Genomic DNA, 25,161 nt, shown 5'->3' with positions numbered 1-25,161 from the left:
ATGGTAACGGCCCGAACGAGCAGAGCCAAGGTTTCCGCTTGCCGCCTTTTCTACGGCTCGCGCCTTGGATTCAGTTTGTGACTTCTCCCGATTTCTTTGTAGAAATTAACTTTCTCTTCATATGCATTCATAATTTTTGTGCGTGTCGGTGTGTCTGTTGAACAAAACTAGACATGCATGCAAAAGCAGTGTATTTTAGTAGTGATGCCTTAAGTTAGACCATAAGCTGAAGGTTCTCAAAAAGAAGAAAAACAAAAAAAACATTTAATGAGTTTGTTCCTCTCTCCATGTGGTATACAATTGTGTCCTTTCCTTCCACAGTACCTTTGCTGGGTCACTATTTTTGCACCCTTGTTAGATAGGTCATCATCAGCAGTGCCGAGGTTTCTCTGAACTTTCCCTCCCACACTGGGATGAGTGCTCCTCTCAGCACTGGCAGGTGTTGCGAGCTTCTCTCGGCCGTTCGCAGGTTATCTGGAAATGTCCTGTATTTTCCAATGTGTGTTTTTTGTACTGTAGGGAGTAATGTATCTTTTATCATCAAAAAAGAAAAAAAAATAAATAAACATGTTAAACAGAAACGTCTCTCTTCTTTGGGGCACAAACTGACTTGGGTTACCTGCTGTAAGCCACACTCGGCTGCTCTCAAAAAGGGCTTCTCTATGTCCAGGTCCTCTTTGGCGCTTCCTTCAAAGTACTCTGCTCCTATGTCCTTACACCACTGCAGGGCCTTCCTGTGAGACACCTGAGAGGAAAGAAAACAGTTCAGCTCAAAATGAAAAATACAGTCCAAACACAGGGACACTAGAACAACTGTGAGCATAAAGAGCTGCAGAACTGGGAGATGATTATTCTGAATCCTTTCAATTTATCCTTCCAATTATCTCAAACGTGTATGTCATTAGGTTTAGTTTGACTTGTTCATTAATTCATCAATAACATATTTTAATATGCAATCATAGCAACACATTCTCATCTGGATGTCCCATGCCAGAATCTCTCCAGAAGTTAATAAAGAGACAGCTGACTTCTGGATATCGCATCACGTGACATCACACCCTAGCATGCATCATTTATGAAACTTAAGTCATTCTTTAGCCTGTTAATGTTTTGTGGCACAGCCACTTTAGAGACAGTTTACAGTAGAAAAAGAAGTATTACCATCCTTTACTAAAGTTAATGTAATAATACCCCTCCATCATTGTCATATAAGAATTACATTCTGTGGATGAAACTTTGCTTTGCATCTATCTGCAAGAACCAGACCAGAATTGTGGTCCTGATGGATTGATCTCTTGACTATTTTGCCCGTATAAAGGCTAATTTCTCAAAACCAAATTGACTGATTTGTTCGGCTGTATTTTATTTTTCTATACCTAAAGAAAGAAAAAAAAAGATACCTACCAAGCTAACAGATGGATTTACAGAAGTAAAAAATGCAATATTTGAAGTTGATGAGACGTAAAAGTGGCATGACTAAAGGAGGGTCAGGTAAAGTACAAGAACCTCAGCTTTGTTCTTAAGTGTAGTACTTAGAAGAGTGCACTCAAGTAGCAATTTCATATTTGAAACAGCAAAAAAAGCTACTGTTCAGTATTTCATCCATGTGTGGTTTAGCCTCATTAAGGGCCAACAACTGTCTTTCCAGCTTCCTTTAGGGGATTTTTTTGTTTTAAAAACTACTTTCTTATTTATTCGTGAAAGCAAATTCAACATTTGTGTTTTCTGGATTGTTTTTGGTTTTTTTTTATTCCTAAAAAGATATTAAAGATGTCCACAATGATAAAGTGTTACACCAGTGTAAATTGATTAACTGAAAAACACAATATTTTCTGTGTATTTTTGTCGCCTTGAAACTAAAACATAAAGAAAGAAATGTTTAAAAAGAATAAAAAGACTAAGAATTTGGTAAAAAAAAAAATCTTCCGAGGCAAATGTCCCGAAGCTAGATTCCAACAAAGGGTCCTTGTACAGCACCAGGGCCACATGTCGAAGAAAGGAGAACCACTGATGCTCTCTTTCAGAAGTTTTTAAAAGACACGTGAAACCAGATATTATTGATTAAATCCAGGGTTCTGAGGCCAACTGACCTTTCGGTTGCTCAGGTCAGTTTTGTTGCCCAGCACAATAAAAGGGAAGGCAGATGGATCCTCAGGCTCGCCCTGAACCAGAAACTCCTTCCTCCACACATCCAGGGAGTTGAAACTGGTAGTGGATGTGACATCAAAGACCAGCATGCAGCAGTGACTTCCTCTGTATAGAGGCATACCCAGAGACTGGAACCTCTCTGTGCCTGCTGTGTCCCAGATCTGAGACACACACATGCACACACACACACACACACACACACACACACACAAACAGGGGGCAGCAAATGGCAGAGGACATAGTCAGTAGTGACAGGTCACGAGCTGCTTTTCCCTACAGCTGCACAGGTGGACAGATAAGTTACCTGCAGTGTGACTGTGTCTCCACCTATGTCGACTGTTTTGGAGAGGAAGTCAGTTCCTATGGTGGCCCTGTACATGTTGGTGAAGCGGTGATTCACATACCTGTTCATGAAGGAGGATTTCCCCACCCTAAATAAACACGCACGTGCACACACACGTGCACACCAGTTACAATCCCCAATAACTCAACAGTTTCTCCATGACAATATACATTTGTAATTAATCCCGTGTCTCAATTTAAATTCACACACATGTATATACATATAGTTTCTTTTTGTGCGTGTGTTTTTTTTAACATACTGCCGAGGATATCTACCAGGATTTTCCATTTAAGTAATGTGAATCAGCTGTCCACCGAAAAATCTACATCCAAATCTTGTAAGGAGTGAAATGAGATCTCAAAAGTTACCCGGAGTCTCCTATGAGGATGATTTTCAGCGTTACAGGAGCGTTTTTGTCGTTCATACTGACTTGTGCTGTAATCAGGCTGTTCCACCAGAGATTCAACTGATGGTGCCTTCAAGGGTTCCACGAGATTTCCCTTTTCGGTCATTTGGAATGTATCACAGTGACAGTAGGAGAAAAAAAAATAAGAAGCTTCATATCAAGGCCGTAGCGAGAGTCTTTATATAAATATCCATAAAAGAAACATTAAAAACATGAACTTATTGCGACTTTTTTTCTTCAGCTGCTCATCTTTATACATTCTATTTTTTTTATTTTCAAACAAATCATTCTTTACATTGTCAACAAGATGCGGAAAAATGCTGCAGCTGACTAAACGTCATTCGAGTGAATTCCTCTTTAGAAAGCATCATTTAGCAGCACGTGTGGATTTCTGACTCATAGCTGACGTCTTTCCACCGTAACACAGATTCTGAAACATGCTGCTGACTGAAAAAAGACTTTGCAAAGAAGGGAACATAATAATCTCACAGGTAGATGGAAAGAAACTTGTTGAATACATTTTCTCTTAAACTATCTGATTAAGAAGCGAGAAACTTCTGTTTGTTTCGGTCTAATTTGACCAAACAGAAGCACACATATTCTGACGACAGTAATGCAACATTCAGTTTGCTAAAAATGAAAGTGGATCGTTTTTAAATTTATCACTAGAGGGCAGCAGAAGCCTCAGCTGATTCACCTTTCCTCGTGGCTGCCCTCGCTGTTAGAGCCACCAGGTAGATTGTTTCAACTATACGCTTTAAAGCTTGTCTGTAACATTATCATTTTTCAACTTTATAAACATCTACATGAATTACTGAGACCTGCTCAGTATTTTAAATAAATTCACAAAAAAGAGGGAGATGCAGCGGAGAGGTTGAAAATACTGAGGTTTACCCACATTTTGAACTGTGTTGCACTATATTTCAGGTTTTCCTCACATAACAAAACTAGATGAATTCACTTAAAAAACTTAAATCTGACTTAAATCAGCTATAGAATTTTTTCAGAATCCAAATATCACACTGTGAACCACCAAAAATCATGTAGAAACCCTTGGTACTAGTTTACTGAACCAACGCAGCCAAATACTGTATAGAAAAATCTCAGCTGGAACTATTAAAAGATACTGAGGAGATTCTACACTTTTAATCAACAATAGATTTTGGAAATGTGGCTGCTGACAGGAACTCAATGGCTTTGAATGACATGGACAAAAACACATAATGAATAACACCATAGGAGATAGAAAAACAAATGGTCAGTGCACTTCAGATAGAGCGGCAGGAACAACAGGGTGATATGAAAAGAAAAAACACTATTACAGGAGGTAACTGTTTCATTCCTGCACATCAGTATCATGGTGGAACTAAGAATTCTGAGATTATACAAAAAAAAGCCTTGATCGCTCAGTGAGCAGTCCCCAAGTGCTTAAATTAGTCAGAAAGACACCCATGATACATCAATTAAAAGCCTAACTCATGTGCCGAGAACACTAAAAAGGTAACGAAACCATTGAAAATGTAATGATGGTGAGAACAGAGTGTATCAGAGTGTGTTTGAGAGAGAGACAGAGAGCTCTCCTGGGTACAGCAGTCTTTCTGCAGCCCTGCATTGAAGAGATAAGACCACCGCCTTCACAGAAGTCTGTTTCTTGGGAATTTGAAGGCTGTCCTCAAAGTCCACTGGTGACACACAATGCCATCCGTCACCCAGCTACAGCGGGGCTCGCACGGCCTCCCAACTGTCCAACAGCTCGCTACAGTGTCATCTCAAAGTCTTAGTGCCAAAAGTTAACTGAACAGGCATGGTGTGTGTGTGTGTGTGGTTTGGGGGTGGGGTGGTGGGGGTGAGACTCTGTCACTGCATGTGCGTAGGGTCCCGTGGGTCCGCGCCTACTGCTGTCTTTGAGTTTCTGCTGCTGTGAGAGGCAAGTGGCGGGCCTGTAATTCCTGGCCTCTTCCTTTCATCTTGATAAGCACTTATCAGGGCAGAGCAGGCCGCTCACACAGCGGCAGCCGCCACATCCCTGCCCAGCTGTCCACACTGCCACACAGGCCCCATCTCACGCTCCCCATCGTAATACTGCGCTCAGCCATGCATGCTGGTGTGCTCCACAAGCAGTTCAGCTCATTCCCATTACATTGTGACATCCTTAAAGGCAAAGCTCACAACAGTTCAACCTTAGTGAGAAATTGTGACAGCACAATAAATTAAAACTGCTCACCCTTCTTATCTATGCTGCTCAGAGTCATGGCAAGTTGAAGCTTACCCAGCATGCAGTAGGTAATTAAACATATTCAACTCACCTTACCTGTAAGCTTTGAACCCAGTGCAGCAAAAACCTGCAGGCTGATATCCATGAACAAGAATCCACAATCTTTTTCTTGTAATTTTCTGTTGCTTGTCTTGGATCACTATATAATTAAGACAAACTCACACAGAGTAAGCTCAAAAACAGCATAACCAACAACTTCCTAGCAACAAATTAGTCTGAGTTAATTAAGGAATTTCCCTTTCTCCCCCTGCTGGATTTTCTCTTCAGTGGTGTAAATGTTCCCGAAATGATCCAAAACTGCTCATCATAGTAACTCTTGTGGGCATCATCATTACTTCATTCATCTTTGTCCAGTTTTATAATTTGACTCATCTTATCTACGCCTCGTTTCCTCCTATAACTGAGATGTACACATGTAAAAGGCTCCAACTTCCTCCATATTCCCCAGAACACCACCTGTCTTAACAAAGGGAAAATTTCGTGCTCCATGTTTCCTGATATCCATCTGCTGAAAAGTTTGATGAAGTTGACTTTGCTGACCTTTTGTCATTTTCAACAGCTTACTTCTGTTGGCTCTAGTTTTGTGCAACTGTAGCATGTAGTGGGAAATGGAGGAAGATGGTTGGTTTTCTCATATTCTCATTTGCATCTGGCTTAACTGATGCAGTTTACCTGGAATTTGTTAGAATTATTTTCCAATTTAACTGCAGTGGGGTTTTGAAGGATTAAATAGGAATTGGGGTTGGGGGGGGGGGGGGGGGGGGACTACATTCTTCCCAACTGTTTTTCTCTCCTGATTTCCCTGAAAACTGTAAATGAACAAAGAGACAGGACATTTGGGGAGCTGCTTTGACTATCAAATGACAGGGACAGTGTTGAGCTTGTGCGCTGCCAGGCCGTGTCCAGACCATATCTCACCCCTATGATTGCAGCTCCTTTCCCGATTTGCATTACTGTGTTCCACTCTAAGCTTTGCTAAACCACAAAGAAATTGTGTCTTTGCATTTTAGAGTTGCTTTGTTCAAATGTCTGTCTCACCTTTTTCCATGAGGGCTTGTTCTTATCAGGGGCTGTATGCACATTTCATCAACAGACAAAAAGCTTCCACCGTGAATGCACACTGCCCGGACTGGAACTGCTCTATGATTCCCTTTTTAATTGCGTTTGTGTGTGTATCTCTACGATGTTAAAATCTTACACATAAATTTATATATCACATCAAATATTTCTGTCCATCAGCTACCTGTAATGGTTTGATAACGACCTTGGTTCGCTGCTGATATGCTTTTTATATGTGGTGCTTCCTCTGTGGAAATCATCAGAGATACATTCATGTTATCAATACTACACAAGCAGCACACAGAGCCATAAAGGAAGAGCAGAGGGACTAAGATTTAAAGCAGACTCCTTCTCCTTTCTCGCATGCGTCTGATGGAACAAACATTTGAGGTGACTTTAACATTTTCTGGATAAGTTACACAGTAATTCTAAATTCTTGACTGTAAATATTTGACATCTGCCATCCTGCAAGTTGTTTCTCTGTGGACCAAAGAGGTGTGTCTTTTCAAAAAAGTTGCCTCCAACCCCTCCCACGGACTGTCTTGTAGCCCTAAACTTTGCTGGTGGTTGGAGAAGTTGCTCTTGTAGCCATCAGCCTACACTGAGGTAGACAGTCAAGTCGAGCTGTGCCACCGTCAACCTGGTTGTATAAATTTGACCTCCGAGCCCCACTGCTAATCGTGCTCATCTGTGACATCCATTCAGGTAGGTGACCTCTCCAGGACTCGTCTTGGTCTTATATTCTTGAGCAGGCACCAGCATATGTTGGTTTGTGATAATACTCGCTGGCAAATCGCATTGCTTAGGTGTAATTGTGCTGTAAAAACCTTCAACAAGAGAAGGTTCTGATCATTTCAGGCCACTTACTGCCTATCTGACTGTGACTGTAGAGATATGAGAGGTGAGAACATTTTACAGGGATGAAAGAAAGTGTTTTCATCTCACTGGGGAATTTTTCTGAACTTTATTTCCAAATACTTTTTATGAACTTGTTTTCATTTAATTTCTTTGACTAACATATTACCAACAATAACAACGTTAAAATATCTAATTGTAGACATGAGAACTTAAGATGAATTAAGTTCAATTGTTGAATTGCTTAAAGATACATTTTCAGCTAAACAAAACATTTAATCCACTTATTGCTGTTATAGGTATATACTCTGATATAAACAGCTGTACAACACAGTTCCAAAGTGTTTACATTTTGAGTTGAGGAATAATTTCAATCAATAAATTAAAGTTGTGTTGAAAGACTAAAATGATTTCGACTCACCACCTGTATTTGGCTTCTAGTTTTGTCCGAGCAGTCTCATTTGATCAGCCGTCCATGACATGCGGTCGCACCCTGCTTCGTTTTCACTTGTTGTATTTCTCGTCCAACAGATTTCTATTAATCAGATGAGATTAGGGTCATGTTGTATCTGTGGACCTGGATATATTTGGCATTGCAATAATGCTGTTTATCAGATTTTCTCAGACTTTATCAGACACTATCACCCTCCTCTTTTTCCTCTTCTCTTTCCTGTAAAGATACTGAACAAGAGTGGCCTTGACTTTTATTGCAACTCACATCGCACTGCTGGGATGTGAATTTCAACAATTTTGATTTTTTTTTTTATATTCACGACTAAAATTAGAAACTTTTTCCATCACAAAGTGACTGGAAGACTGGTGTGAAAATTTGACATAATCATTAAAACAGACACACTGTGTTTGAGAGAAAGAGACAGCGAAATCTGCTTAGTTTGTATGTATGGTGCAGCATGTCCACCCCTTAGGGTGTCCCTTAGGACATAGCTTCAGCAAGCCTCTAAGCAGCACACCTATTATATTAAGGCTACTTAGTAACCGTTTGGTCACTGGCTGCCTCACTACATTTATAGCCATTTATTTTTAGCCTCTACTTTCAGCCACAGTCAAATGAGGATCCTAGAAAAGGAAGTTTAAAAAAACCTGCTGTCGAGAGATCTTGTCCCTGATAACTTCAAGTTTCACTGGTTGTTGTGAAGTGAAGAGCTTGGCGATAATGCATCTGCTTCAATCAAAGTCAAAGCCTCCCTCGCTCATCTGAATTTGAGCTATGTGAAGAGTGTGAGTGCACGTGCAAAGGAATTTGGTTAAAATGAGTAAATTAAAAATAATATGGATATTCTTACATATAGTTTTGCTTCAGGCTGAGACCTTCCCTGCAAACATGGAAGATTCATCAGAGCAGTCCCATTGGGTGTCTCCTGCTCTACTTAGTTCGGACCCCCTGACCGGTTTCACTTCTGATCCCGGCCTGTTGCCTCCAGGAGATGAGGGTGAAGCCTTCTTCTCCAGTCAGGACACTGACTATGCCAGTCTACCCTCTTTCTTCCCCAACCCAAGCCACAGTCGAGCGCCATCCACCTACAGACACAGCTCGGGTGAGCACCAACACCCACTGTCACTATCCTCCTCCTCAAACCTCTGAATCACCATCTGACAGCTTCTCTTCTGTCGCTCTCTCTTAAGTTCGACAGGTGTTCACCTCACCTGGCCTCCTCAGCAATCTCCAACTCCTGGACGGGCCACCCAGCCACTCCCTGAACTCGCCCTACAACCCCACGGTCTCCACCTGGAGCAGCAGCCCTCTCATCAAGACCCCGTTGCACTCACACACCCCAACCTCGCTCTACAGCCCCGGTGTCACCTCCACTTTCACCACCTCCAGAGACGGATACTCGTCTCCCGGCAGAGAAGGCAGGGAGAGTCCCCGGCTTCAAGAGGTCCTCAAAGCGGAGCGCCTGAGCCCACTGAGTGCGTCAGGGGCCAGCAGTAGCTTTCTGAATCTGACTCCTGCAGCTGGGAGCATGTACACTCCATCATCCCACTCCCATCCACACATGCTTAGCCCCTACAGCTCATACATGAGTGGGCCGCAGGAGTACAGCTCTGCTGCCCTCTATTCCAGCGCTGGAGCATGGATCAGCCCTTCGTACTCTCCTAAACTCCGCAACAAGATGAGGGCAACCACTCCAGGTGAGATTACTCAGAGACACATCGTTTTCAGTGATTTGATTCTGCTCAGCACATCATTTGACAACATGACTCATCAGTCAAAACACGAGATATGAAGACATTTGAGGTTTGTTGAACCTTTGAAACAGCATTTAGTTAAACCTCTGGAGTTTTGGATTGAATCACAATGATCCTTCTTAGCAGATGCAGCTACACAGTTGTCATAAAACTGTTGCTGATTTCAGAGAAAGAATGAAGTTTGATTATTAAAGTTGTTAATAATCATAATCTTGCATCTGCAAGAAAATGCAAATTATAAATACAATTTTAAAAAAAGATTATTGAAAAAAGAGGGTTCCATAATGACACATCCTCTGTTACATCTGTTAGTGTTACACATAATCATGTTTTAAGGTGTTGTAAGAAATAGGAACATGCACATTTTCTGAGCACAGAATCTGGGTTTAGTGAGAATTTTGACATCGCACTCTTTGATTAACCATTAATACAACAGCAAGAAGTTATCACTGTGATGTTTTTTTTTTTCTACAATTTTCAAAAGAGGCCAGAGAGTGTGTTAACTGTGGAGCCACAGCTACACCCCTGTGGCGCCGGGATGGTACAGGCCACTACCTGTGTAACGCTTGTGGACTGTACCACAAGATGAACGGCCAAAACAGACCATTAATCCGGCCCAAGAAGAGACTGGTATGACTCGCTGAGACCTTTGTGAAATGATTATGTTTAGTTGTTTAGAAACTATGATTATTTTCTTTTCTCTGTTTCAGATTGTCAGCAAGCGTGCAGGTACCCTGTGTGCTAACTGTCACACCAGCACAACAACACTGTGGAGACGCAATGCCAATGGAGAGCCAGTGTGTAATGCCTGTGGACTCTACTTTAAACTGCACAATGTGAGTCACTCATCAAGATAAAACTAAATATCTTAAAGTGAGCCATACCGTCTCATCTAGGATTTACTTTTACGTTAAAAATCATGAGCTATAATTCCTCTATTTTCTCAGGTCAACCGGCCTCTCACCATGAAGAAGGAAGGCATTCAAACACGCAACAGAAAAGTCTCAAACAAGAACAAGAAGAGTAAGAAGGCCACCATGTTGGAGCCGTACTCGGATGTGGGTCAGCCAATGGATGACAACGCTGGGCCCTTTTCCCTTGGCCCCGGGACTCTCCTGACCTACAGCCACACGCCGCACCTCATCCCTACACCATCTCCGCTGCACCCATCAGGCGGCCTACCTTACCCACACCACCTCAACACTGGCATAGTGCCCACAATGGTGTGACACGACAGAGCAGCTCTATATAGCCAGACATCAGCATGCTTTCTTGTTTGTCATTTGCATTGATTTGTACATAATGAATGTCATGTGAATGGAGATTTATTTTCACTGCATCTTATCAGACAAAAAAAACATTTTGTTGATATTGTGTGAAGTCATATATAAATCATTGAGGTTACTACGCTTGTCAACACACTGATAATGGACACTCTTTCAGCTGTAAATAGAAAAATTATCTGATTAGATGGCTGCATTTGTTGAAGAAAGTTCTTGTTTTATTATGGATGATGTAAAACTATACTTTAGTTTTATGTTTTGTGGGTCTGCGTTATGTATTTACATAATTGATACCAGAGAAAATAAAAAAAGCTTGACTTACTTTGATGGACTAATGAAGGCCTTTGTTTTAAGTCATTTGAATTCTCTGCTCAGCTGCCTGACCACAGTAATGTCGCCTGTGAGGTGTTATTGTACTCCTCTGCTCAGGGATAGTGATGTCTTTGTGCAGGCAGCGCTCCACTTTGACAGTGTAATTGTACATAGCAGGTATGCAAATACCCCGTTCAGAAGTGACAAACATTCAACTAAAGTGAAACACTTACACCTGGTTTTAGATTTAGATTGGCTCTGGCAGTTGATGAATAACTGGGCATCTGTTCCACAAAAACACAAGTTCATGTTTGTGTTTGTTGTACTCATTTCTGAATGCTTAGAAGGGGATTTTTGCATGCTTGCATTTTCCATTCTCATGCCACGCTTGACTGCAAAGAGCAGACCCTATAAGGAAGGTGCTTAGCAATCATAAGTAACAGTATTTTTTATTACATCACAGCTCTGCACGTGTCTCATCTCTTTCAAGAGAGAGAGGAGCATTGTAGTACCAAGTAAAAATACATTATTACAAGTAAAACTCCTCAACTCGAGAATTACCAGCAAAAGCTTTTAAAGTAAGTGTCTCTGCTAAGAACAAGTATAATATATTATATGAAAAGAGTGGTATATAGGTGGCAAATAATTGGATCTATACGGTAACAATGAACATGCTTGGACATTTATCATTAGCCACCAATATTTTATGTTTGAAATACTCGTCTGAAATTAAGCACACTGAAGCAAGTCGTGGAACATCTTCAAATAACAGAGATTAAAGTTAAAGAATTCCAACTTTATTCTAGTAAAATGTGTATTTAATTAATTAATTCTAAATATTTAATGTACTATTTAATCTTATATTGATGTAAGCAATTTTCAGATGTGCTTGACAACTGTGATTGTTTTATATGAAGAATTCAGTCCATAAAGCAGAGAAAGCTGTTTCATATTAATCACACTTGTGGTTACGTCTCAGCAGATTAGATTAGACTATTGACTCAACATTTCTGACTGACATTAGCTGCAGAAGACAAAGGGAAAGTACTTTTGTCAAGGAAAACACTGACTTCAGTTTACTCCAAATGCCATTTCCCTGAACAACCCATTTTAAAAAGTCGCATAGTAAATACAGCAGAGTCATATGAGTGTAATGTGTCTTTTATGCTGAGTAGCAGGGCTGGGGTTGCTCACTCGGGACTGGGAGATGGTTGATAAGTTATCACCGAGGCCACAGACACTAAAGTGTCCACCTGCTGCTGGCACCGCCACTCTCACCCTCCCTGTCAGTTGGTGAGGGCCACAGTGTGTGCTTTCGGCAACAATGACACACATAAATATCACTGATGTCATCTGAAGGGCAGTAAAGGGTTATTATAAATTCCAGTTTCAATCAAATTCAAGTCATAATCTGCAGGTTCACAAGTAATGCTTCACTTCAGCCGAATCTAAAACCTATCCCTCACATCTGCCGTGTGTTTTTACAGACAATTGTCCATGCTTCACTGCAAATGTGAAAGAGAAAAAAGACTTTCATTTATGCATTTCGTTTCATGTTGGCAAGCACAGCCCTGAGAACATCTGGTTACGCCACCCACACACCACACAGCAGATTATTGGTAAACCAAGCATTGCGGAGAAATGTTTTATTATGAATACTAACTTTCTAACACAGCTTAATTTCATGAGCAGCCAGCCATTACAGTTCATAACCCCTTTGATTCCCTGTGGACTTCGATGATCGCAATTAATAGTGATTATGTCCAAAGGGAGATGATGGGGTTTCCATTTGAATCTATTTACCACATCTAACCAAGGTTTGCTCGAAACCACACGAAAGCAGAGAAATATCCACAAGGTCTACCTTCACAGGTATTATCATAAGGAGTGACACAAGCACAAGGTGAGTGCAAAACAGAAAAAAGAGACTCAAAATGTGAAGAAAAAAATTATGTGGTGAGTACATCCATAATTTATACTCTTTCCTCAACTGTCTTTATCTGTTGTTTATCTGCAGCAGCTGTCAGCGCTGCTCTGGGGAAATGGCAGCAAATGACAGGGATAGATTAGCAACCACAGGCCTGCTCCAGTTCACTCACAGGGCCATCCGTTAGTGGCCTTCTCTCTCCTGCTACTTTACTGGGTTTTTTTCTTTTCCCATTTACACTGTTAGATCCCCCATAAGATGTGAAATGTTCTCGTAGAAGCTGTGATAACAGGAGGGTGGATAATTCAATTACAGGCTATGCTGTGTTTCTAGGCTGGAAAACTGTAAGATAAACTTAAACCAAACATAGGCCAGTCATGTTATCCTGGTGTCTAAGTTAGATTTTTCTTTAAGATAAATGGAGCCGCAGAAAATCATGACACAAACGCAGCGCTGCAATAATGACAACGTGCTTGTAATTAAATACAGCTAATCCCAACATAATATATCATATACTGATTGAATCATACACACACATCCCTTTAAAAACATGTGGTACACAAGCACCCCCACATGGTAGAAGCAAAACACTGCTCCTCCAACTGACACTTACACAGGATGTTTAACCCTGAACACTGCTGTGAAGAGATAACGCCAGCTTGTGTGCAGTTAATATTTTCATCTACACAGCTGGTGCACGTTTCGGTGGTATTAAACACAAAACTAAGACAGAACATTTCATGTTCACACTTTACAATGAAGACCAAGGGGGCTGAATCTGATGATACAGAGAGCATCACCTGAGCTTCTAGAATTAATTTAAATAAATTAAAGCTTTATGCTACTATATGGAACATGAAGCGTGTGTGGAATTTGTTTTTCGACATGTTCTATGAGGTCCACATCCAAACGTCATTGTGAGAAAAGTTGGGAAGTTTTTCTGATGTGCAACAAAAACTTTCATCTGTTATTTGGTCATGTGTACAAAGGAACCTCTCTCAGTTCCGCCACTGACCAGCTTCAATGTATTTAGAAGATCTAGAATTGGATGCCAGCAACAAACATACACACACAAGAAAAAAATAGGACAGGATATTAAAAACGTTTTTTTTTTTAAAAAGGAAAAAGACAGAAAACTTTAAATAGTAACAGATGAGTGTCAGGATTGGGTATAAAGGGAGTGTCCACTCCAACTTTTTTTTTCCTCCTCCCCCAAAACATGCCTATGACTTGTAAATTAATGTAAACAGATTTAATCTTAAATCAGAAGAATATGGAAAGTCTAGTAGTTGTGAAAGTAGCTGCACGTGAAGGGTAAAAATTGAGACCATGAGGGTGACAACTGCATCTTACAGTGTATTTTAGCATTAACCATCGTTGTTTTCTAACTCAAACCAAGCAATATTTTTGTCTAAACCCAATCAGGATGTGACAAAGTTGTTTTAGTAAAGATGTAAATATGAGGAAACAAACTAAACAAACGGCACAACTTCTTCGGTGGAGGCAGAAACAGTTCTGCATATAGAGCACTGATGTGTATATCATTCACACTTTGTTTAGGATAATCTCTCAAAAGAAAGTTAAGACACAAGAAAAATATAAATATGTTTATTTTTTTTAAGCGTGCCTACAATTCCAGCACAGGCAACGAAAGGAGCTGAGCATTACACAGTGAAAAGAAAATATAACTTAAGATCTGATCTTTTGTCAGCTGTCAGTTTGTGAGACAAGTTGGTCCTTGGATAATGCACAAAGGGGAGAAAAAAAAGCCCACCAAACCAGCTGTGTATGTTTCACTATCTTTAGCTTATTGGGTTTATTTAAAGCACTTCAAGTCTGAAGAGTAAGACCCTTTTACAATTGAAATATTCTGCCATGTGTTTAAAAAACATATAAAAATTACACCAAACAAAGCAGGGGGAGAAACATACAACTCCTGGCAAAAATTATGGAATCATCACTCTTGAAGGGGTGTTCATTCAGCTTGTAAAAAAAAAAAAAAAAAAGCATCATTTATTAGCATCACTTTCATCCTTTGTCATTTTCAGATGAGATACCTGGCTGAAAAACAGGAAACAAGAGAGCTGCCAGTGGAAGCAGAAGGAACTCCTTTAAGAAGGCAATTCAGTTCAATTAGAAGAGTGGCATAATATGCTGGTTGTGCCCAGTCAGCTGTGTCTAAATTATGGAGCAAGCACAAACAAAATTGGGAAGTTGTAAAAGGGAGACATACAGGAATCAAGTGAGACAGATAACTCAAAGCAACATGGCTGAAAATAGAACATACAACACAAGAAATTAAAAACAAATCGGCAGAAGCGGGAGTCAGTGTTGCAGTGACCAAACTGTAAAAGAAGAGCTGAAGGAGATGGGATTCACATCCAGAGAAGCCAAACATAAACCATCACTAACACCTAAACAGAAGAAAACAAGGTCACAGTGGGCTAAAGAGAAGCAGTCATGGACTGTGGATGATTGGATGACGGTGATAATCTGTGACGAATCAACAATGTGCATTGGACAAAGAGATGATGGAACCTGTGTTTGGTGCAGGTCAAATGAAACATAAAAAATGACTGCCTGAAGACAACAAGCTAATTTCCACAACCAGTGACGATATGTGTTTGATGTCAGGTACACGACCAGGGAAGATGGCAGCCATTGCCTCTACAGTAAATGCACCGGTGGCTATTAAAATTTTGGAAATTTTTCTCATTCTGGAAATCCAAAAGGTATTTGACAGGATGATAACACATCTTGTCACAGAACAAAAAGCATTCAAACTTCAGGAGATACATTTCAGCTAAATGACACAGCCAGCAAAGAGCCCAGATCTCAATCTGTGGACAATTTAGGGTACAGATGAAAAAAATATTAGGTCCATGACAAGGTTCTAACCTGCAAAGCGGATCTGTCAACTGCTGTAGAAGAAAGTGGGAACCTGATTGATGAAAGATATTGATTTTCATTACTGAAGAATTGGATCTGCTGCAAAAGCCAGAGGAGAAGTGCTGACTGAGATTCTTTTTCGTTCATGATTCTGTCATTTTTCCTTTACTTCATCTTAGGTTCGGTTTGTTTTAACAAAAGCAGAATGTTCAGCTATTAAATTAAATTATTTTGTGGCATATGTGTGTTAAAAAGCTGAACCAACATCCTCCTAGTGTGGTGATTCCATAATTCTTGCCAGGTTTTGTATTAGCTCACCCTGCTACATGTTATGGACACTCACAATTTGCTTTACTGTAACCTAACCACAATCTGTCAGTGCACAAGCAGACTGGGCTTTTCTTTTAATGTAAACATTAACTATTGGGCTATGTTTGTGTTGGCGAAACATTACACACAGAGTGCCACGATGAGCAAGGTGCAGCATCTTCACCGTTTCTTAGTGATAAGCACGCCGAGAAGCACTCCAGTTAGCAGCGCCACGCCAACTAGCAGCCATTTCTTCAAAGACTCTTGAAACCTCCTTGCCTCTGCAGCGGCGTCTCGCCCATAAATCTCAGCGAAGGAGTCCTGTAATCAAAAAGGAAGAAAATTCTAACAGTCGACAACGATTAAATCTGTAACTGAAGTTAAAATGTTTGGGTGTTTTTTGTAGCTTTTGCACAAAAGTTAATACGTAAATATATTAATTCTCCATTGGTTTCATGCTTGTCTCCACAATGTCAATTCCATACATTACTGCCACTATCTGCAAAATATCAGATCTCCCATTTAAAATGTATGCATGTGCAGTAAAGCATCTGTTTATTTCATTGTTATTACCAATTTGATTAGTTATCTAAATTATTATAACTGTTCTGTAAATAAGGAAACCACTAAGAAACAGTTCACCTCACAGTAAAAATATATGATTAAATTTACAAAGCGACTCTGTTGTACCAACAATGTCACAGCCATCCCATCTGCTAGATCTCCCCACACAGAGTCAGTACTTTAAACAGTGTGTTGAGTTCATCCCTGGCAGACTCACCCATCCTCCTTGGCTGTGGATCCATGGACTGATTTGCTCATCTAGATAAATGGTCATCCAGTCTGCAATGCGGGAGACCAGCTCGCTCATATTCTTCTCAATGCAGTCCACACACAGTACACCGCCAAAGGAAAACAGGCCCACTATACGCCCCCAGTTGACCCCATCCTTGAACACCTCGTCCAACACACTCTCAAAGCTATGATAGGCTGTGTCAGGAGTGATATCAAGCTGCAGGGAAAGATCACTAAAACCTTGCTTAAACAGAAGTTCAAACTCATCTGCTGAATCTTTAAGAGCAGATTTTACAGCCTCAATGCCACCACGAGGGGGCCAAGACTTCACCGGCTGGCTGCCATCCCTGCTACCGACAGGTAAGCCGTTTATAGGGGCTGGCTTGGCCTTGTCTCCCTCAGTCCTTCCACCAGCATTCTCTGGCCTCAGCAGAGAGTTTGGATAGTCCTTCTGAGACAACTTGTAGCTTATATAGAATTCCACCAGCTCTCTGTTACTATACGACATTATTTACACACTGAACCTGGAACACCAAGTCAACCTAATCAGATGCCAAGATTTCTCCTGCCATTCCTCCAAGACTGTCAGCTGTCACATTGAAGCTTGAACTTTACGTTGCAGCCAGCAACAGCGGACCTGAAAGCATAAAGGACAGGGATTTTACAGTAATATTCACTCCTTTCAGCAAACATTTTAAAACCAATGCTGCATTATTTGAGCACGTATCACCTTGGACTCTTGGAACTAGCTTGAGTAAAGCACGCCGTAAACAGTCGTTCCTGGCGGTCGCATTGTGTTAGATGAGTAATAATATAGATGCATTTAAAATACCCACACGGCAGCATTGGACCCCACGAAAATACGTACAAATAACGCTGATTTGATACGTGTTGCATTAGCCTGCTTACAGATTTTCCAACTGGACAGAAGTAAACAGAAAACTAATGGTTGAGGAAAGCTTTAGCACAGCTTGGAAAATAACTTAAAATAGCTTTAGCTGACGAGCAGTATTTACAGCTGACCATTACGTGGTCCTGTGACAATAACTCTTTACGATATATATCGTACCAGATAGGAGCGTCAAGGGGACAACTTGTCATGTCTGACATATCCAGCTGCAAGTCACCTAGAAATCAACAACGTTAGCCTCACAGGCTAACTAGCTGCTAAACTGTCCACAAGAAGAGCACAAAAAAACTGCAAACTATATGCAAGGTGCTGCTATGAGACAATAGTCACGAATAGTTATACTTACTATAGGGGAGTTTATCCGTTTAAAAACACAGCTATGGGAATATCAAAAGATGTGGTTTGGACTGCAAACACAACATAAACATTTTTGCAGCTGCACACTCTGTGGCCCGCACCGTGATGCACGCTGGCGGTTGGCCAATTGTGCCACTGTACCAGCAAGAGGTCCCGCCTCCTCCTACTCCTGCACCAATCACCGATTAAAACGCCCCGGAAATTCAGAGACCCCACGATATGACAACAAAATCATAAAAGTCGACTTTTTAAATCAAGTGAATTCACATTTTGTGTAAGCTCAGCCTCAGTACATTGCACAGGAAACCCTGAAGAAGTTTATGTTTAATACTTGTGTACATGTACATGAACACAGTTCATTTAACTGATTATTTAAGTCGCACAGAAACTGAACTGTCAAATGTGTTGATATGGAGCATTTAACTGCTGTCTTTAAACCTAGTTGTAAGATAAACTTAAACCAAACATAGGCCAGTCATGTTATCCTGGTGTCTAAGTTAGATTTTATCTTACAAGAATCGTGTGTTTGCGCACCTTTTTAACTGCAAAGGTTCATCAAACTAAAACTGAGACCTTATTAAAACCCGTTTACCTCTCTGAAAACCTTATTTGCAGGCTAACTTTCAAAGCTCCACGGTCCTGCACAAAAATTTAAAATATCATCAAATACATTTTTTTTGTGAAGAGGCTCTGAATGAGTGCCAAACTATTAGCTTTTTTTAATAAACATTTTTATTAAACAAGTACATAACCTTTAACATATCTTACACTATCTAAATGTGAAATAACATGAAACAATTCTTTGCCACAGCTGAGGAAAAATGGAAGCAGGTAAGCTGCAATAGCAATTTCATATACACCAATCAGCCATAACATTATGCATTATTATGAGTTGGTCATCATTGTGCCACGAAAAGAGCTCTGACCAGTCAGGGTGATATAACATCTGAGAGCGTTCTGCAATCTCTGGTACTGGGACCTTCACAATGAATGTTTTGGACCTTATGTGTTAAGAGGTGGGAACCTTTTCTCCTGTTGAGGGAGGCTGATACTGTAGGGAGTGTTGATGTCAAATGGGGGGGAGGTTATGATTTGCACACAAAAATGCTTATGTACGTGGGCAAGTGTTAAAAGTAATATTTATATGAATAACAGGGTGCAGGTTTTCCCAACATAACATTGCATTGAGACAAGATAAGGAGTGTTACTCGCCTCACCCATCAGTGGTCATAATGTTTTGGCAGGTTGGCATTAACTTCAACAATTAACCTGTGAAAAATAATAAAACTATTTGAAGAAACTAATAGATCAATGGCCCAATATATACATTACCAATGACAGGTGTCATAAAATGCACTACAGTGTAACCTTTTTCCTTCTATCCAACACTGAATCGGAGGGCAACATCAAGAGCTGTGGAATAATCTGATCAAATATTTGTGACTTGTAGCTGTTTGTGGGAATTGTTTTCTTCCTTTACAACTGAACAGTAGCTTACCAAAGCACACCGTTAGTGAGTTAACACTAAGTCAGACAAGCCTTTTCTGTCCCATCTTGCAGAGAGGTCTCCGTCTCGTCTTGCAGAGAGGTCTCTTTTTCATCTTGCAGAGAGGTCTCTTTCTCATCTTGCAGAGAGGTCTCTGTCTCATCTTGCAGAGAGGTCGCTGTCTCATCTTGCAGAGAGGTCGCTGTCTCATCTTGCAGAGAGGTCGCTGTCTCATCTTGCAGAGAGGTCGCTGTCTCATCTTGCAGAGAGGTCGCTGTCTCATCTTGCAGAGAGGTCGCTGTCTCATCTTGCAGAGAGGTCGCTGTCTCATCTTGCAGAGAGGTCTCTTTCTCATCTTGCAGAGAGGTCTCTTTCTCATCTTGCAGAGAGGTCGCTGTCTCATCTTGCAGAGAGGTCGCTGTCTCATCTTGCAGAGAGGTCGCTGTCTCATCTTGCAGAGAGGTCGCTGTCTCATCTTGCAGAGAGGTCGCTGTCTCATCTTGCAGAGAGGTCTCTTTTTCATCTTGCAGAGAGGTCTCTTTCTCATCTTGGAGAGAGGTCGTTTTCTCATCTTGGGGAGAGGTGTCTGTCTCATCTTGGAGAGAGGTCTCTTTCTCATCTTGCAGAGAGGTCTCTTTCTCATCTTGCGGAAAGGTCGTTTTCTCATCTTGGGGAGAGGTCGTTTTCTCATCTTGGGGAGAGGTCTCTGTCTCATCTTGGAGAGAGGTCTCTGTCTCATCTTGGGGAGAGGTCTCTTTCTCATCTTGCAGAGAGGTCTCTTTCTCATCTTGCAGAGAGGTCTCTTTCTCATCTTGGAGAGAGGTCTCTTTCTCATCTTGCGGAAAGGTCGTTTTCTCATCTTGCAGAGAGGTCTCTTTCTCATCTTGCAGAGAGGTCTCTTTCTCATCTTGCAGAGAGGTCGCTGTCTCATCTTGCAGAGAGGTCGCTGTCTCATCTTGCAGAGAGGTCGCTGTCTCATCTTGCAGAGAGGTCTCTTTCTCATCTTGCAGAGAGGTCTCTTTCTCATCTTGCAGAGAGGTCTCTTTCTCATCTTGCGGAAAGGTCGTTTTCTCATCTTGGGGAGAGGTCTCTGTCTCATCTTGGAGAGAGGTCTCTTTTTCATCTTGCAGAGAGGTCTCTTTCTCATCTTGCAGAGGGGTCTCTTTCTCATCTTGCAGAGAGGTCTCTGTCTCATCTTGCAGAGAGGTCTCTTTCTCATCTTGCGGAAAGGTCGTTTTCTCATCTTGGGGAGAGGTCTCTGTCTCATCTTGGAGAGAGGTCTCTTTTTCATCTTGCAGAGAGGTCGTTTTCTCATCTTGCAGAGAGGTCTCTTTCTCATCTTGCAGAGAGGTCTCTGTCTCATCTTGCAGAGAGGTCTCTGTCTCATCTTGCAGAGAGGTCTCTTTCTCATCTTGCAGAGAGGTCTCTTTCTCATCTTGCAGAGAGGTCTCTTTCTCATCTTGCAGAGAGGTCTCTTTCTCATCTTGCAGAGAGGTCTCTTTCTCATCTTGCAGAGAGGTCTCTTTCTCATCTTGCAGAGAGGTCTCTTTCTCATCTTGCAGAGAGGTCTCTTTCTCATCTTGCAGAGAGGTCTCTTTCTCATCTTGCAGAGAGGTCTCTTTCTCATCTTGCAGAGAGGTCGCTGTCTCATCTTGCAGAGAGGTCTCTGTCTCATCTTGCAGAGAGGTCTCTTTCTCATCTTGCAGAGAGGTCTCTTTCTCATCTTGCAGAGAGCTCCCTTTCTCATCTTGGAAAGAGCTCCCTTTCTCTTGTGAAGTATCATCCAAGTCCACAGATTTTGTTTCTTCAGTCAGGTTTATCCACTCCTTAGATTCTACATTCTTTTCATGGTTTGTGTCGACAATTTCCTTCTCAGCAGGTGCACCACCTGTTTCTGGGTCAGTGTCTGAGTCTATGGAAATAGTCTCTGTGCATGTACTGAGTTTTGAGATGTGGTTTGGTGTCCCACACTGCTTGTTTTGTTTTGTGTTTGGAGTAGCTGATTTGAAGCCCGTTGCTCTCCTTGATGAAGTGCCAACAAGCTTGCCCTTTGAAAAAATCAAGTTATGTTTAACTTTCTTTAGAGCATACATGTCAAAGCCAAGCAGCACTGAAACCTTATTGGTCTCGCAACCTTTTAAACACATCTTTCGCTTTGATGCAAAGTGACCTGCAATGTCAGACTTCCACAGCCACAGACTAGCGGACAGCTTCTCCTCTTCTAGAGGAGTTGGGTATGGCCGTCTGTTGAAGTACGCCGTCAGGAAATTTTTCCTAGCCTCGTATGTCTTGTGCTCATAGCTTCTAGGATCCAGCGCAAGATTGTCACATTCTGCCTTTTTTCCACAGCTGTTGGCTGACAGCTTAGAGTCTTTGTCCAGTCTGATCTTCTTGGGGTTGGATGTGGCCTGTGTAAGTAGCTGCCTCTTGAGAATGCTAGCCCCGGATGAGTCTAGAGTCAAGGGAGACTTGAGGCCTTGGCTTGCCTGGTTTCTACCAACAGCTCTGCACTGCACAAGATGCAGTGTAATTGTAGATGCTACCATGTTACTTGTGTAGACCCCTAAGCAATGAATGCACTTGTAAGTCATCTTTTTTTCAACAGGATGCATTGTTCGAAGCACTTGATGTCGCTCCCTCAGATGAATGGACAAGGCATCAGAGATGGGCCCTTTGAGGATGGAGAAACACAGCGGACAGACAGTCTTTCCAACATCACTGTTGTTGATCAGAGAAACAAAACCTCTTGGTTCACTTTGCTTGTCAATCATTTTAGGAGGAGGAAGCTTGCCAGGAGGAGGCACATGTTTCTGGACAGGTGCAGACTGATCTTGTCCATTGATCGGTTCCTTCATGTTAAAAGTGAGAACAGCAAGTTGAACGTTACTGGATTTACCTTGTTTAATGGTAAGGTCAAAGGTTAGAGGGGCTGCACCAGGTGGTCCAACAAACTCATCGGGGTGGGCCTGAGCGACATGCTCCATGATTTTCTCAACACTGTGGAAAGCAGAGTGGCACTGTGGACAAGTTAACCCATGAATCAGCATGTGGTTAAGTAGTGTATCACTGGGCAGATAGCGGTTGCAAAGCAAGCACTTGCTGGTGAAGTTGTGGATTTTCATAATATATTTGGCCAGTGCCCACACTTTTTTTGCCTTGTGTGCACTCTCAAAATGGGCACTATATAGGTTTTCAGGAAAAAGCTCATTGCAAACGGTACAGATTTTCCATTTCTGCGTTTGGGCTGTGTTTACACCAGTAGCACTATTTTCAGCTACAGTGTTGCTGGGAGCGATGACACGTGTCTGATTGGTGGGGATGAAGGGTTGATTTTTAACACTAGGGGCAACTGGCTTTAAATAGCCAATTACTGGATGTGCTGTTGGGTCAGGTCCAAGTATGCGGCCCCTGCTAATGGACAGAGGAGCCTTCTGTGACATGACAAGCATATTAGCATGTCCAATCATGGTTGTTACTTGTGAACCAATGCGTTCGTGGTACTCTATAACATGCTGCACAAGAGCCTCATAACTACGAGTAGAAAACTGACATTGTTTGCAAAAGATGTTGTTACCATTGACAGAAAGAACACCATTATTAACAGCTGATTTAGCAACCATACCAAGATATGGCGAGACAATATGCTGAAAATGTTCTCTGTAGATGTGTCTTCGGACTACATTGTAGAGACTGTCCCGGAATGTGCATTTTTTGCAAAAGTACATCGCTTTCTCCATTCCATATTCTTGTCTGACTCTTTCAAGATTAGTTTTCTTTCCCAGTATAGGTCCCTGTGGGCCCCCATAATTCCGTCGTGCTGAATTGGGTATGTGGAATATTTTAACATGCGTCTCCAGGGTTCTCTTGTTTGCAGTGAATGTGCAGTATGGACAGTTGAGCAGCATTTTCTTGTCAAAGAGTTTTCTGTGTACATTACGGAAGTGATTCTTGTAACCCGAGTAGTATCTGGAAGAAAACGAGCACTCTGTGCAGCAAAATGGTTTTGAACGGTATTTCTAAAAGCAAAACAGAAAAAAGAAGCAGTATTTAGAAAATGTGGCGATTTGTGCACAAGGATTCAACTAAAATATGGAATCTGAATTAAAGTTTACCTGTGTTTTAGAGTATGATGGATCCCATGTGCAGATATCAGAACACAGAGTGTCCTTTACAAGTTCTTCATCTGGACAGAACTCTTTGAACTCCTGTAAAAAAATATATATTTTAAATTCTTATTAAATATTATCAGTCAATATGACCATGTAATAAATGTAAAAATAAAAAAGTTGCTTCAGTGGTTAATTGTGTTGAGCCTATTTCCTTAAGATCTGAAATTAAATTTATTAAAAAACTAAAAAAAAAAAAAAAAAGTTGTTTTAAGGATGCTTTTATAAAAACCTACACTTGCTAAAAACTAGCATTCGAAACACGATCAGGTGAATTTTTTTAAGGAACAAAACACACTTACCTCTGCTGCCTCCTTGCAGAACTCCAATCCTATGTCTTCAAGGGATTTTTTCACTTGTTTCCTGGCTTTCCTGATTCTAGTGAGATTGTTCACTGGGAGCTGGTACATTTCTCCTGACAAAAGACGGAAACACTAATTGAAGGTGGCCTGATTTTTCAGCAGTCACCGCGAGGAAAAACTTAACCGCAATATCATAGAAATTCATACCAGTCAGTCACTGTACTCGTAAGAGTTTGACTTCACTTCATCTTCATCAGATGACACACCCATTCATCGCCATCGATCTAATTAAGCACTTTCAACAGTATTTACTTCTACTGACAATAACAATGGATGCTAAAGGTGTCCCGTGTTGTTTCTGTTGACATGTTACAGTTTAGCCTTCTTTTTTTACTTATTGCTGGTGTGACCAGACACAATGAGCAGAGCAGACCTGTGACTCAAAGTGTATCACTATGTATCGTTAATTCTCGCTGTCAGAGTTGTACGTTAGATGATGTTAGCTTTGTTGACTGGCCACAGTTAGCACGGTTGTCCGCTCATGTCGCCATGGTCACCAACTCAGTACCAACGCAAAGGGTCACTTTGGGGATGATTTTTACTTTTGTGTTTATGTTTTATGTTTACTCACCTTAGAATACGTCTGTAGACTACCTTCATACAGTTTTATCTCATTACACAAATGGCTAACAAAACTTGTCTGGGGCTGAGGATGTTCGCTTCCCTTGACGCCGGTGCTGATATTCAGCACCTCCACAGCTAGCTGGCTGAGCTAGTTAGTTAGCTTTCACATCCACTTTGCAGCAGCGTCTAGCTTGAGAGAAAAAGAACGGGAAGATGTGTGTCTCTCGAACGCGGTGCACTCCAACACTGATGACTATCCGGGCCACCTATTGTCCTCAGAATATTCCTTTAACCTGCACCAGAGTTAAGACCAGCAAGTTAGCTACGTCGTATATTCCAAATGATTAACACGCTATCCAAAATGGCGACCACAAAAAGACGGAAGTGATTTTGGGGGAGTTCAGCAGAGGCAGGATGACCCAAAGTTTGAGTTGTTATAATATTTTATTAAAACTGTATTGCGCCAACAGCAATATATATGTAGTACTCCTGTTGCAATTAAGATCA

General features: G+C 41.3%; 4 protein-coding genes across 6 annotated transcripts; 1 reads left to right on the top strand and 3 right to left on the bottom strand.

Annotated features, from left to right (window-relative positions):
- Window positions 1–351: 351 nt before the first annotated feature.
- LOC140303849 (ras-related protein rab7) lies at window positions 352–2,961 on the bottom strand. Of its 2 annotated transcripts, none has more exons than XM_072382787.1 (5): window positions 2,860–2,961; window positions 2,453–2,579; window positions 2,091–2,309; window positions 620–745; window positions 352–513 (listed from the first exon to the last, which is right to left on the bottom strand). In XM_072382787.1, exons 1-5 carry the CDS (start codon window positions 2,913–2,915, stop codon window positions 427–429), a joined length of 615 nt encoding a protein of 204 aa, XP_072238888.1. In that variant the 5' UTR covers window positions 2,916–2,961; the 3' UTR covers window positions 352–426. The 2 variants fall into 2 exon arrangements, with proteins under 2 accessions (XP_072238888.1, XP_072238889.1); XM_072382788.1 differs by having other exon boundaries at window positions 2,453–2,519.
- Window positions 2,962–6,779: 3,818 nt separating this feature from the next.
- gata1a (GATA binding protein 1a) lies at window positions 6,780–10,902 on the top strand. Of its 2 annotated transcripts, none has more exons than XM_072382785.1 (6): window positions 6,780–6,936; window positions 8,408–8,642; window positions 8,731–9,237; window positions 9,779–9,924; window positions 10,005–10,130; window positions 10,242–10,902. In XM_072382785.1, the coding sequence occupies exons 2-6, from the start codon at window positions 8,429–8,431 to the stop codon at window positions 10,521–10,523; spliced, it is 1,275 nt and encodes a 424-aa protein (XP_072238886.1). In that variant the 5' UTR covers window positions 6,780–6,936; window positions 8,408–8,428; the 3' UTR covers window positions 10,524–10,902. The 2 variants fall into 2 exon arrangements, with proteins under 2 accessions (XP_072238886.1, XP_072238885.1); XM_072382784.1 differs by having other exon boundaries at window positions 8,397–8,642.
- A 3,506-nt stretch (window positions 10,903–14,408) lies between these two features.
- On the bottom strand, window positions 14,409–18,191 carry LOC140303845 (bcl-2-like protein 1). Its single transcript, XM_072382783.1, has 3 exons — window positions 18,066–18,191; window positions 16,796–17,446; window positions 14,409–16,335 (listed from the first exon to the last, which is right to left on the bottom strand). Exons 2-3 carry the CDS (start codon window positions 17,315–17,317, stop codon window positions 16,195–16,197), a joined length of 663 nt encoding a protein of 220 aa, XP_072238884.1. The 5' UTR covers window positions 17,318–17,446; window positions 18,066–18,191; the 3' UTR covers window positions 14,409–16,194.
- Window positions 18,192–19,600: 1,409 nt separating this feature from the next.
- Window positions 19,601–25,049, bottom strand: adnpa (activity-dependent neuroprotector homeobox a). Its single transcript, XM_072383059.1, has 4 exons — window positions 24,662–25,049; window positions 24,031–24,143; window positions 23,675–23,767; window positions 19,601–23,578 (listed from the first exon to the last, which is right to left on the bottom strand). The coding sequence occupies exons 2-4, from the start codon at window positions 24,136–24,138 to the stop codon at window positions 19,601–19,603; spliced, it is 4,179 nt and encodes a 1,392-aa protein (XP_072239160.1). The 5' UTR covers window positions 24,139–24,143; window positions 24,662–25,049.
- Window positions 25,050–25,161: the final 112 nt, after the last annotated feature.

Source organism: Leuresthes tenuis, unplaced genomic scaffold (genome assembly GCF_036924035.1).
Source record: "Leuresthes tenuis unplaced genomic scaffold, fLeuTen1.0.hap1 SCAF_3, whole genome shotgun sequence".
Lineage (NCBI taxonomy): Eukaryota > Metazoa > Chordata > Actinopteri > Atheriniformes > Atherinopsidae > Leuresthes > Leuresthes tenuis.
This window is presented reverse-complemented; position numbering and strand designations above follow the sequence as displayed.